This window comes from Cebus imitator, unplaced genomic scaffold, assembly GCF_001604975.1.
Source record: "Cebus imitator isolate Cc_AM_T3 unplaced genomic scaffold, Cebus_imitator-1.0 Scaffold234, whole genome shotgun sequence".
In the NCBI taxonomy this organism is placed as follows: domain Eukaryota; kingdom Metazoa; phylum Chordata; class Mammalia; order Primates; family Cebidae; genus Cebus; species Cebus imitator.
The window spans coordinates 1,294,838-1,307,644 of NW_016107549.1; the positions used below are offsets into that span (position 1 = coordinate 1,294,838).

General features: G+C 52.5%; 1 protein-coding gene across 20 annotated transcripts in view; it reads left to right on the forward strand.

Annotated features, from left to right (window-relative positions):
* CACNA1A (calcium voltage-gated channel subunit alpha1 A) overlaps window positions 1–12,807 on the forward strand; it is a 293,742-nt gene that overhangs the window by 253,509 nt on the left and 27,426 nt on the right. For 11 of the 20 annotated variants that reach the window (XM_037727562.1, XM_037727559.1, XM_037727549.1 and 8 more), the window contains 2 exons: window positions 3,671–3,754; window positions 8,745–8,750. In XM_037727562.1, the coding sequence (XP_037583490.1) occupies window positions 3,671–3,754; window positions 8,745–8,750 (90 nt within the window). The remainder of the gene's footprint in view (window positions 1–3,670; window positions 3,755–8,744; window positions 8,751–12,807) is intronic. The other 9 variants (XM_037727551.1, XM_037727560.1, XM_037727556.1 and 6 more) reach the window with 1 other exon arrangement.

Consider the following 12,807-nt stretch of genomic DNA (forward strand, 5'->3'; position numbering starts at 1 on the left):
AAAAAAAAAAAAAAATTAAAGTCCAGACACAGTGGCTCACACCTCTAAACCCAGCACTTTGGGAGGCCAAAGTGGGCAGATCTCTTGAGGCCAGGAGTTCGAGACCATCCTGGCCAACAGGGTGAAACCCTGTCTCTACTAAAAATACAAAAATCAGCCAGGCATGGTGGCACATGCCTATAATCCCAGCTACTTGGGAGGCTGAGGCGCAACAGTGGTTTGAACCTGGGAGGCAGAGGGAGCCAGGATTTTGTCACTGCAGTCCAGCCTGGGTGACGGAAGGAGACTCTGTCAAAAAAAATTAAAAATTAGCCAAGCATGGTGCATACATCTGTAGTCCTAGCTACTCAGGAGACTGAAGCGAGAGGGTTGCCTGAACTCAGTTGGTCAGAGTTGCAGTGAGCTACAGTTGCACCATTGCATTTCAGCCTGAGTGTTAGAGTGAGACCCCATCTCTGAAAGAATAAAAATTATTTTTAAAAATTGGGGGACCAGGTAAGGTGGCTCACACCTGTAATCCTGGCACTTTGGGAGGCTGCAGTGGGCAGATCCCGTGAGGCCAGGAGTTCAAGACCAGCCTGGACAACATGGTGAAACCCTGTCTCTACTAAAAGCACAAAAATTAGCTAGGCATAGTGGCGGGAGCCTGTAATCCCAGCTACTGGGGAGGCTGAGGCAGGAGAATCACTTGAACCCAGGAGGCAGAGACAGCAATGAGCCGAGATCGCGCCATTGCTCTCCAGCCTGAGTGACAGAGCAAGACTCCATCTCAAAAAAAAAAAAAATTTAAGGGGAAAAAGGCTTATGCTAATGGGCTGGAACTAGAAGTCTTGAAGGTCTCCAGTGAGTGGCCAAGGTGAGACTTGAACCAGGACGTCTGTTCTCTTGACCACCAGTTTAGTCCATTCCTTTGCAGAGAATGACCTACAGCCTGTGGTCTTAGCCAGGGTCTCAGGAAACCAGGTTCCCACTGTGGCTCAAGGAGGTCATTAGGGGCATCAGTTTCAGTGGGGACCTCCAGGGGGCAGCAGAGAGCACACACCACAGAGTCATCCTACCTCCGTGGGAGGGAGTGGGTGTATTTATCCTCCAGTGCTGATCAGACATAATCACAGCCCACTCCCAGGAGAGCTGTTAATTCCCAAACACACGTGCAGCCAGAGAGAGACCCTGGGCAAAGTAACATACTGTAGGTGTGCAGTTGAGATGTGGGCAGGGCCCCAGGAACATCTGCTAAAATACCAAAAGTGCCAGTAGGACTTGAAATCCTTTTAGGTAGTTGTGAAACAGCAACATCTCATCTGTTAAGCACCTACTGTATGCTCCATGCTCATGACTCACATTCATTGTCTGATTGCTGTGATACCCCTGCCTTCCAGAGAAGGGCACAGAGGCCTTTGATTATGTCTGATGGGCACTGGAGGATAAATTCACCCACACTCTCCCCATGAGGTGGGATGACTCTGTGATGTGTGCTCTCTGCTGCCCCCTGGAGGTCCCCCTGAAACTGAGCCCCAGTAGTTAGTGCTAAAGTTGATGCCCCAACCATCTCTGTGAGCACTCCAAATAGGAGACGAACACAGCTCTCAAGTCAGGCTCCTTCTCTGTAAGGCAGAGGGGCTACTTCAGGGTCACACTGACCACCCCAACCCCTGACCTGGCCTCTGCTTCTGTGAAGATGCTCAGAAGGCCCCGTGTTTTATGTTTTGAGTCCCACTGACCCCAGAGGGGAGGCCATCTCTTTGACCCAGACTCTTGGATCCGAACAGGGGTGCCACCCATCACCATGTCAGCACTCAGTTGAGGGGAGTCAGAGAAAGGGGGAGGGCTTGTGGGACTGTTTTCCAAACAATGTGGAGTATTTCTGTATTTTAATAGCAGAGAGGCTATGCTTGTGTTTCACCTTGAGCCAGCACCCAGTCTAGGAATGTAGCAGTCAGGATAGATCAAGTGAAGCTGCAGTAACAAACAGCCCCGCATCTCAGTGACTTACATTGATGAAGGTTTTTTTTTGGTTTTTTTTTTTTTTTGAGACGGAGTTTCGCTCTTGTTACCCAGGCTGGAGTGCAATGGCGCGATCTCGGCTCACCGCAACCTCCGCCTCCTGGGTTCAGGCAATTCTCCTGCCTCAGCCTCCTGAGTAGCTGGGATTACAGGCACGCGCCACCATGCCCAGCTAATTTTTTGTAGTTTTAGTAGAGATGGGGTTTCACCATGTTGACCAGGATGGTCTCGATCTCTTGACCTCGTGATCCACCCACCTCGGGCTCCCAAAGTGCTGGGATTACAGGCGTGAGCCACCGCGCCCGGCCTGATGAAGGTTTTTTACACTCAGCAGAGAAGCTGTTTGCCTCACAGTTACTCAGGGACCCAGGCTCCATCTGAAATGTTACTGATTGCCAAGCCCAGGGTTGAGAGGCTAGAGAGTCCAACGCTGACCAGCAAATGGCCACACTGTTTCCACTCACAGCATGTTACCATACCTAGACACACATGGCCCCATCTAAACACAAGGAGGCCAGGAAGTATGTGTGCCTGGAAGGCCCCAAAGCCCTGTTCTGTTCTGCACCCTGTTACTGTCCTCCTCCTCTGGGTCAGGAAATGGAGGCCCAGAAAGGAAGCCACTTGCCCATAGCCACACAGCTCTGGTAGCAGAGCTGGGAGTTGAACCCAGTCTGCTTTCTTCATGAGCATGCTGCCGCCTAGTGGGATCCTGAGTACAGACTCTGGGCTCTCTGAGGTCTGGGTTCAAATTCCAGCTTTATATATCTGTGCTGCTGACCTCAGGCCGATGAGTGGCTTGGCTCTTTGAGGCTTGGTCACCTCCTAGAAAATGGGTGTAGCCGGGAGCGGTGGTTCACGCCTGTAATCCCAACACTTTGGAAGGCCAAGGTGGGCAGATCACTTGAGGTCAGGAGTTTGAGACCAGCCTGACTAACATGGTGAAACCCCGTCTCTACTAAAAATACAAAAATTAGCCGGGCATGGTAGCATGCACCTGTAGTCCCAGCTACTCAGGAGGTTAAGAAGGAGAATTTCTTGAACTCATGAGGCAGATGTTGCAGTGAGCCAAGATCATGCCACTACGCTGCAGCCTGGGTGACAGAGCGAGACCCCATCTCAAAAAAAAAAAAAAAAGGCTGGGCGCGGTGGCTCATGCCTGTAATTCCAGCACTTTGGGAGGCCAAGGTGGGTGGATCACCTGAGGTCAGGAGTACGAGACCAGTCTGACCAATATGGTGAAACCCCATCTCTTAAAAAAAAGAAAAAAGAAAGAAAAGAAAAGAAAGAAAGAAAATGGGTGATAAGCCTTCCCTCCAGGATATTCATGAGGATCTCAATGATGTCATTTATAAAGCCCCTGGGGTCTCAGGAGCCCTCAAAAGTGCTAGAGAGGCCACAGCTCTGAAGGGCAGCCCCAACCCCGTGCAGCTGAAGCAGGGTCTGGAGGCCCCCTCTGGAGCCAGGCCAATCATGGGAAGGTCCCCAGGGAGGGAGACTCAACACAGATGATGTTGAACAGCCCTTACCACAGCACTTCAAACAACCACAGCTGTCCCGTTCTCTCCGCTGATTGGCAGCTGTGTCCCTCACATGCCCCCGGCCAGCCTAGGAGGCCGGGGAACCAAGCCCTCTGTTGGCATCTCTGTCTTGTGGGTCCCCATTCTAGAATTATTTCCGCGATGCCTGGAACATCTTCGACTTTGTGACTGTTCTGGGCAGCATCACCGATATCCTCGTGACTGAGTTTGGGGTAAGTCTACTGCCAGCTTCTCTCTGGGTGACTGGACTGGATGAGGCAGGTGGCAGGTGGGGGAGGGAGGATGGTCCCAGAAGCAGTGGGTCCCGACAGCCACAGCTGGCTTGAGCCAGCACTTGGCCATGACCAGAGAGGGAGAACTGGGGACCTGGGGACAAGGGCAGCCCCTCAGGAGAGGGGATCGTGGGAAGATGGGGGTGACCAAACCCTGGCTGTAGGGCTAGCTCTGAGGAGTGGGCTTCCCTGCATCCTGGCCTAAGAATTAATAATGTAAATGAGCACATTGAGAGAACTGAGACACTTAAAAGCTCTTAAAGCTGAGCCTGCTCCCAAACACCGCATCATGTCGGGAGCCCAGAAAGAATGAGTTTCAAATCAGTTCTGTTTGAACCAACCCTCTCCTGGTTCATGGGCAAGGAGAGCCATAGCCCTCAGGCCAGAGTGGGGACACCACTCCCAGGGCTGTAGGGGGAGGGTCCCCAGGATGTCCTCCCTCCTCTAGTCCCAGGCCCGGGAGACTCCCAACATGGGGTGTCTCTGGACCTCTCTGTGATGGCCACACAGGCCATATTGCCCTTCCCCTTTACTGAAAGACACAGAGCCCTAGAGTTCCTGTCCCAGACCCTCTCCTTGGCCATCTGCCAGTAAGCCCAGGCTTGGGGGCCCTCAGGAGATCGGGGGGAGGGTGGAAGATCCTTGCAGGGGAAGCAGTGGTCAAAGGGCGTCAAAGCCAAGGGTCAAGGGTGACATCAATGTCATCTTAATAACAATAAAAATAACAGTAGCTCACAAGAAGTGCAGCCTAGCTGTGCGCCAGGGAACTGTGCCAAGCAGTTTACGTGGATTGGGCTCAGGTAGAGGTCTTGGTCTCCACACGTAAGAGAATTCCCTCAGAGGTGTCAACCGAAGACACCTGTCGGAAGCAGATGCTCGGTGCCGCAAAGAAAAATCAGCACTGAGGCAAAGGATTTTTTAGCAACACAATGTTTACCTCCTGGACTGCAGGAATGGTATTCCTGGTAGCCATTGTGTCACGAGAGTACAAAGAACAAAGGGAATACACACGAATTAATCCCTTACCAGGCATTTGGGGTCATCCTTTCGCCTGTGTCTGATCTCCATTGGCTGGAGCCAGACCTCACAATCTAAACCAAAACCCGACTGGCTAACAGCTTAGCTCTTCTAAACAGGTAGAAGCAATGGAGAGCTGGGACATGCCTGTGAGCACGTCCAGCACAGATATGTTGGTTAAAGTACAAGGACATAGAATGTACTACGTGGCTGTAAGCATGACATGTCTAATAGCTACATAGGATAGAGTGTAACAAAGAGTTATTAGCACACTTAGGATTTATTCTTTAACAAGAAAAGGAACTTTAAAGAGGAGCTTTTCTGCTTCCTATAACACCCAAATGCAGAGACCACTGGTGGAGGGGAAGGGAAGGACATCCACAAGGGTGGCAAGGTACCCAGCGACCAGCCTCCACCGTGGGGAGCTGTTACATGCCTAGGTGCTGAAGTGGGGAGGGAACCTGAGCAAGAGACAAGGAGAAGCCACCAAGTGGGAGCTGTCCTGTCAGTGCAGAGGGACAGACCAGGGCCAAAGCAGATGGAGAGCAGTGGAGGAGAAACCTGCCAACCTTTCTCTCCTCCGTCCCTTACCTCCTGCCAGAGCCTCCTGTTGGCCAAGGTAGATCGGAAGGGAGCTGACTGTGATGCTCAGAGCAGGCAGAGAAGTCAGGAGAGCAGATCTAGCTGTGATCAGGCCTGAGGACAAGGTGTTGCCCCATTTCACAAATGAGAAAACTGACCCTAGGTCAGGCGCGCTGGCTCGCGCCTGTAACCCCAGCACTTTGAGAGACCAAAGCTGGTGGGTCACCTGAGGTCAGGAGTTCAAGACCACCCTGGACAACATGGTGAAACCCCATCTCTACATAACATTTAAAAAAGCTGGGTCTGGTGGCACACACCTGTAATCCCAGCTACTCAGGAGGCTGAGGCAGGAGAATTGCTTGAACCCAGGAGGCAGAGGTTGCAGTGAGCTGAGATTACACCATTGTACTCCAGCCTGGGTGACAAAAGCGAAACTCTTGTCTCAAAAAAGAAAAGAAGAAAAGAAAGGAAAGGAAGAAAGAAGGAGGGAGGGGCCGGGCGCGGTGGCTCAAGCCTGTAATCCCAGCACTTTGGGAGGCCGAGGCAGGTGGATCACGAGGTCAAGAGATCGAGACCATCCTGGTCAACATGGTGAAACCCCGTCTCTACTAAAAATACAAAAAATTAGCTGGGCATGGTGGCGCATGTCTGTAGTCCCAGCTACTCAGGAGGCTGAGGCAGGAGAATTGCCTGAACCCAGGAGGCGGAGGTTGCGGTGAGCCGAGATCGCGCCATTGCACTCCAGCCTGGGTAACAAGAGCGAAACTCCGTTTCAAAAAAGAAGGAGGGAGGAGGAGAGGGGAAAAAAGAAGGAAAGAAAGAAAAAGAAAAAGGAAGAAAGAGAGAAAGCAAACTGATTCTCAGTGCTTGGGGAAGTGAGGGACACTCCCAAGGTCACAAATCCAGGCCTGCATGACTCCTGAGAGCACACTGACAGCCCCTGGGGTGTCCCAGTCAGATCCCCCTACAGAAAAGGATCTGTTTGCCTGCTCTTCCATCCTAGAAGGCCAGGAGTGGCTGGGGAACCACACAAAAGAAGAGGCCATTTTAGGCCAAGCTCGGTGGCTCATGCCTGTAACCCCGGTACTTTGGGAGGCTGAGGTGGGCAGATCACCTGAGGTCAGGAGTTCAAGACCAGCCTGGCCAACATGGTGAAATGCCATCTCTACTAAAATACAAAAATTAGTCAGGCATGGTGGCGTATGCCTGTAATCCCAGCTACTCCAGAGGCTGAGGCAGGAGAATTGCTTGAACCCAGGAGGCACAGGTTGCGGTGAGCCAAGATGGCACCTTTTCACTCCAGCCTAGGCAACTGACAGAGTGAGATTCCATCTCAAAAAAAAAAAGGGGGGGGCATTCTTTGATGTGTTCCCCAGCACCCACACCCAAGTGATACACTCTTATTTGCCTTCAGCTCCAGTGAGCCAGAAATTTCCCCTTCCCCTCACTATCCCTGAAAACTTCCTCTAGAGGGTTCTGCCCCACCCAGGGCTCTCTCCACTGGGTTACCCGCACCTGGCCATTCTCTGCTGTCCTGAGTTTCTAGAGAGGGCTGGAGCTCCAGCTGGCAGTCAGAATACCTTGCCATCCAGGTACACACAAGACAGCCTTGCACCAATGTCCCTTTGGGTCAAGAGGGGCGGCCCAGCTCCCCAGAAGGGCAGGTGGGGTGGAGGAAGTTAGTCGAAACCTTCAATCACCAGTCAAGCAGCTGTAGGGATAGGCTGCAATCGCCTGTTCTCCTGGCTGGCAGGAAGATGCGGTGTGAGGCAGTGAGGGACATCAGGACCATTGCCATGGCCAAACAGCCCCCACCCTCCCCACCAGCTGTTTGAACTTGAACAACTTGTGCTGCCTCTTCTCATGTAGAGCGAGGCTAGCCATTGCAACCAATTTCAGACACTTGGAAGACTCACATTGATGCATACACTCAAAAGACATTCATTGAGCACCTACTGTGTGCCAGGTGTAGTTATAGGTGCTGGAGACAGAGCGGGAAGGAGGGGTGCCAAACAAAACAGACCAAGAATGCAGAATGCCTGCTCCCATAGCACTGACATTCTAGGGAGGGAGATGGGAACGTTTTACAAGTAAAAGCATCTATGGGCCGGGCATGGTGGCTCACACCTATAATCCCAGCACTTTGGGAAGCCAAGGCAGTCAGATCATTTGAGGTCAGGAGTTCGAGATCAGCCTGACCAACATGGTGAAACCCTGTCTCTACTAAAAATACAAAAATTAGCCGGGCATGGTGGCAGGTGCCTGTGATCCCTCCTCCTACTCAGGAGGCTGAGGCAGAAGAATCACTTGATTCTCGGGAGGTGAGAGATTGCAATGACCCGAGATAGTACCACTGCACTCCAGCCTGGGCAACAGAGTGAGACACCGTCTCAAAAAAGGAAAAAAAAAATGGCCGGGCATGGTGGCTCATGCCTGTAATCCTAGCACTTTGGGAGGCTGAGGTGGGTGGATCACCTGAGGTCAGGAGTTCAAGACCAGCCTGGCCATCATGGTGAAAACCCATCTTTAAAAAAAAAAAAAAAAAAAAAAAATCAACGTGAAGTGCTTGGCACAGAACCTGCTAGAATAAAAAAAGGCGTTCTGATTATTATCATAGCTGGTTGTCATTATTCTGGTGGTTGTTATTGCTATTGTTATTATTATTGTGAATGGGTATGTAGTTTTGTTAGCTGGCCCTGAATTATAATCAGCATAAGGGAAAGATAGTGGTTGGGTGTTTGGACCCTTCTAGAACAATTCACTCCCAGCCTGGAGTAGGGAGTGGCATGTCCTGGCGGGCAAGGAGGTCTCAGTTGCCCCTTTCTGCCTCCCAGGTAAGCCTACTAGGTCTGAGGCCGGGGCTTGGCCAGCCTGAGGCAGGAAATGGCAGCCTCTTGGGAGGGCAGGCCCCTGGGGTGGGCGGGGCAGAGGGCATGTGGCAGTACTACCCAAGGCTGCCTCAGCTGCTGCCCCCAAGTGGCTGGGGTGACGTGGGTTTGCCCTGTGTGCAATGGATAATGACTCTGTTTCTTGTCTTGTCTCTTTTCATGCCTGCTCTTAAAACTGTATATTGGCGCAACGCCGTCTGAAAAACTCATCCAATCAAAATGCACTATGAAATTCATTTGTTCATCCATGACGTGGTCTGTGTGTTCATACACCAATGACTTATCTCCTAACCCACCGCCACCACCACCCCCACTCCCCGCCCGGGAACCGAAACCCATTGGTCTTTTGGCACTGGTTACAAATCAACCTAAAAAATGCTGAACACGCCTCCCCAACTGCCCCCGCCCGCCCGCTCCCCCTCATCTTCAACATCTGCATCTAGAATCCGGTTGGTCTTACTTCTTTCTGAAGTCTAAATGCTTTACATTAACTGTGAACGCGTCTCCTTGCCTAGGCATTGCATGCCACACGCTGCCTCTCCGACGTGGGATGCCTGGCGCTCTCCCCACCCCTCTGCTCCTCTCTGTCTGTCCCTCTGTCCTCCCGCCCCCAGCCCTGTGCCTCCCCCTTCCTGCAGATTCTCTGTTTTTATCGGGTTCTGAATGGGGGTTTTCTGTTTGGGGTTTGTGTCTTTTGCAGAAGAAGGGATGGGTTTTCCCAGTGCAGCACCTCTGTGTCTCACCACATTCCATACACTCAGAGACAGTGGAGGCAAATCCACTCCCTGCCACCTCTCACCACTGCTGCCCCCCGGTTCAGCTCCATGGAGCCCAGGCCCCAGGAAAGCTGCCAACTCCCTCCTCGCCCTCCAGCTCTCTCCAGCCTGCTGTCCCCAACCCTCCATCTCAAACTGACAAGGTCTTTGGCCTTGACCAGCAGAGACCTGACTCTCCAAGTCTGCTGGAGGAGACCTGCAAGCCAGGCAGTGTGCCAGCAAAGACTGTCAGGCAGGGGAGCTCAGAAGTGTCAGGCTCAGGTCTGGCAGCTTTATGAGGCCCTTTCCTGGAGCCTTGACCTGCACCTGCATACACAGTCACACAGTCACTGCGCACACACAGTCACTGCACGCACACAGTCACTGCACACAGACACTGCACACACACAATCACTCTGCACACACAGTCACTGCACACACACAGACTGCACACAGACACTGCACACACACAATCACTCTGCACACAGACACTGCACACACACAATCACTCTGCACACACAGTCACTGCACACAGGTACTGCATACAGTCACTATGCATGCAGTCACTGCATACACACTGCACACACAGTCACTGCACACAATCACTGCACACACACAGTCACTATGGATGCAGTCACTGCATACACACTGCACACAGTATCCACATACACACTGCACACACAGTCACTGCACACAATCACTGCACACACACAGTCACTATGCACACAGTCACTATGCACACATAGTCACTGCACACACACAGTCACTACGCATGCAGTCACTGCATACACACTGCACAGTCACTATCCACATACACTGCGCACACAGTCACTGCACACACACAGTCACTATGCATGCAGTCACTGCACACACAGTTACTGCACACAGACACTGTACACAGTCACTACACATGCAGTCACTGCATACACACTGCACATAGTCACTATGAACACAGTCACTGTGCACACAGTCACTATACACACACACATTCACTATGCACTCACAGTCACTACACACTGCACACAGTCACTGTGCACACACAGTCACTATGCACACACAGTCACTATGCACACACACAGCCACTATGCACACACAGTCACTATGCACACACACAGTTACTGTGCACACACAGTCACTGCACACAGGGTCACTGCACACACAGTCGCTGCATGTACAGATTCTGCACATAGTCATGACCTCTCCTCTTTCTCATTCTCTAATTTTCTCTTTTTTTTTTTTTGAGACAGAGACTCACTCTGTCACTCACGGTGGAGTGCAATAGCACAATCTCAGCTCACTGCAGCCTCCACCTCCCAGGTTCAGGCAATTCTCCTGCCTCATCCTCCTGAGTACGTGGGATTACAGGCATGTGCCACCATGCCAGGCCACTTTTTGTATTTTTAGTAGAGATGGGGTTTCACTATGTTGGCAAGGCTGGTCTCAAACTCCTGACCTCAGCCTCCTAAAGTGCTGGAATTACAGGCGTGAGCCACCATGCCCAGACTCTAATTCTTATTCACTGTCCCTGTCTCTGTGTCACACACACAGTCGTGTGCACACACACACACACACACACACACACACACAGCTCCTCTCTGCTACATCTACCCACCCTGTACCCATATCCCAGTACACACTGCACACATCTCCCTCCCTCCCCCACTGCACAGCTCCCTGCACACTCCTCATTCTGTTAAATCTCACCTGCCTCTGCTCCTCCCCCACTGTCCCTTAGACAGATGCCCTAATGACATCTTTGCCCTGGGACCCCTTCCCTGCTGGCAATACACATGCACTCACCCACCAAACATTTAATGAGGCCCTATTTGGTGCCACAGATGGAATTATGGGCAGAAGCAGACACCATTAATGTCCCCCACTGCCACCACAAACAGTCAGGTGGGGGAGGCAGGCATTGGTCAAATAACCCCTTGACTCCACTTTAAATTATACCTGCGCTGTGAGCTGAAGGTTGAGCCGCATTAACAAGGCACAGAGAGATGCTTAGAGTATTCCAGCCCCAGGACAGCACATGCAAAGGCCCTGTGGTGGGTCGGAGCCTGTGGGAAGTCAGGATCTACAAGTAAGGGAGTGTGGCCGGTGCAGAGACAGCAGAGAAAGGCTGACCTGGAGACAGCTGAAGACGGCAGAAGGGGACAGGACCCTGGGCTGGGGAGGGCAGTGCGTTGTTGTGGAATTTGAGCTTTCTCCTAAGCACCAGGAAGGGCCTGGGAGAACAGGAAGCAGGGGAGACATGACTGGTCATGTAACTAGACAAGCTCAGTTTGGTTGCAGGGCAGGGAACAGCTTGACAGGATGCTGGGCTGGAGGTGGGCACCAGGAATCTCAGCAAGAGCTGACAGTGGAGAACAGAACAGTGGGAGGATTGTCCCTCTCAGATGGATCTCTGCAGGACCCAGGGAAAGATCAGGTTGGAACTGATGAAATGAGAGGTGCCTGGGAGCACTCAGGTCTGTTTTAAAACTTGGAGATAAGCCAGGCGGGTGGCTCACGCTTGTAATCCCAGCACTTTGGGAGGCCGAGGCAGGCGGATCACCTGAGGTCAAGAGTTCGAGACCAGCCTGTCCAACATGGTGAAACCCCGTCTCTAATAAAAATACAAAAATTCACCGGGCGTGGTGACGCGTGCCTGTAGTCCCAGGTACTCAGGAGGCTGAGCCAGGAGAATCCCTTGAACCCAGGAGGCAGAGGTTGCAGTGAGCCAAGATCGTGCCACTGCACTTCAGTCTGGGTGACAGAGCAAGACTCCGTCTCAAAAAAAAATAACAGAGATAGAGGTGAGTGAGTGCAGGAAACAGCCAGGTTGGGGGAAGAGAACAGGTGTGGGCATAGTGAGTTTGAGGTGCCTTTAGGACATTCAGAAATAAGTCAGATAGGTGGGTGGTTATAGGGGCTGGAGCTTGGAGGTGAGGTGTGCAGAGGCACAACTTGTCTGGAGACCTTAGGTGGGTGGTCTCCCCATCCTGAGCGCTTGCGGGATACCTGAGCACGGTGCTGGAGGAGGAAAGACCACAAGCACGCTGTCCTCGTGCCTTCCAGGGGCTGTGTCCCACCCCCGTCACATTCTAGCCAGGAAGTTCAGGGGAGGCGTTGAGAGGAAGCTGCACCTCCCAAGCTGTGGAATGAAATGTGGAAGCCAGGAAGAGGGAGCTTGCCAGAAGTTCTGGAGGCAGTGGGAAGACTTGGTGCAGATTCAGAAAGAGATGGAGGGTGGAGGAAGGCAGGCCAGTACCCTTGCCCCACTGCCCTGAACCCTTCCCGTCTCCACCCCTGCCCTCCTCGTGTGTCTCCTCCCCCCTCTTGGCTCCAAGAAGGGAAGCATGTTTTCTGCACGAATCTCCCTGCCAGATCCTTGGCTTTTTTGCATGGCTGCAAGCTTCCCCTGCCCTCCCCCAAAACTCCCGAGGCTGCTTCCAGGGTCTGCCTGCCTTCGCATGCCTGGCCGAGTCCACATGTTATGATCCGCCCCATGAAAGGGATGGCTTATACTCTGGGGTTGAACGGGAGGGGGCTGGGGACACCTGAGCCATCGGCCCCATCCCCAGGTGGAGCTGGCTGGCCAGGCAGGGATGGGGGTCAGGGCAGCAGGGCACAGAGAGTGGCTCTCTTAGCCAAGCTGGGTTTGGGGGCTTATTCAAGGCACTGGAGACATTCTGACACCAATTGAGCACATTGTGGTCAGGGTAGGATCCCCAAGCCCCCTTCCCACCCTAGAGGCCTAATGACACAC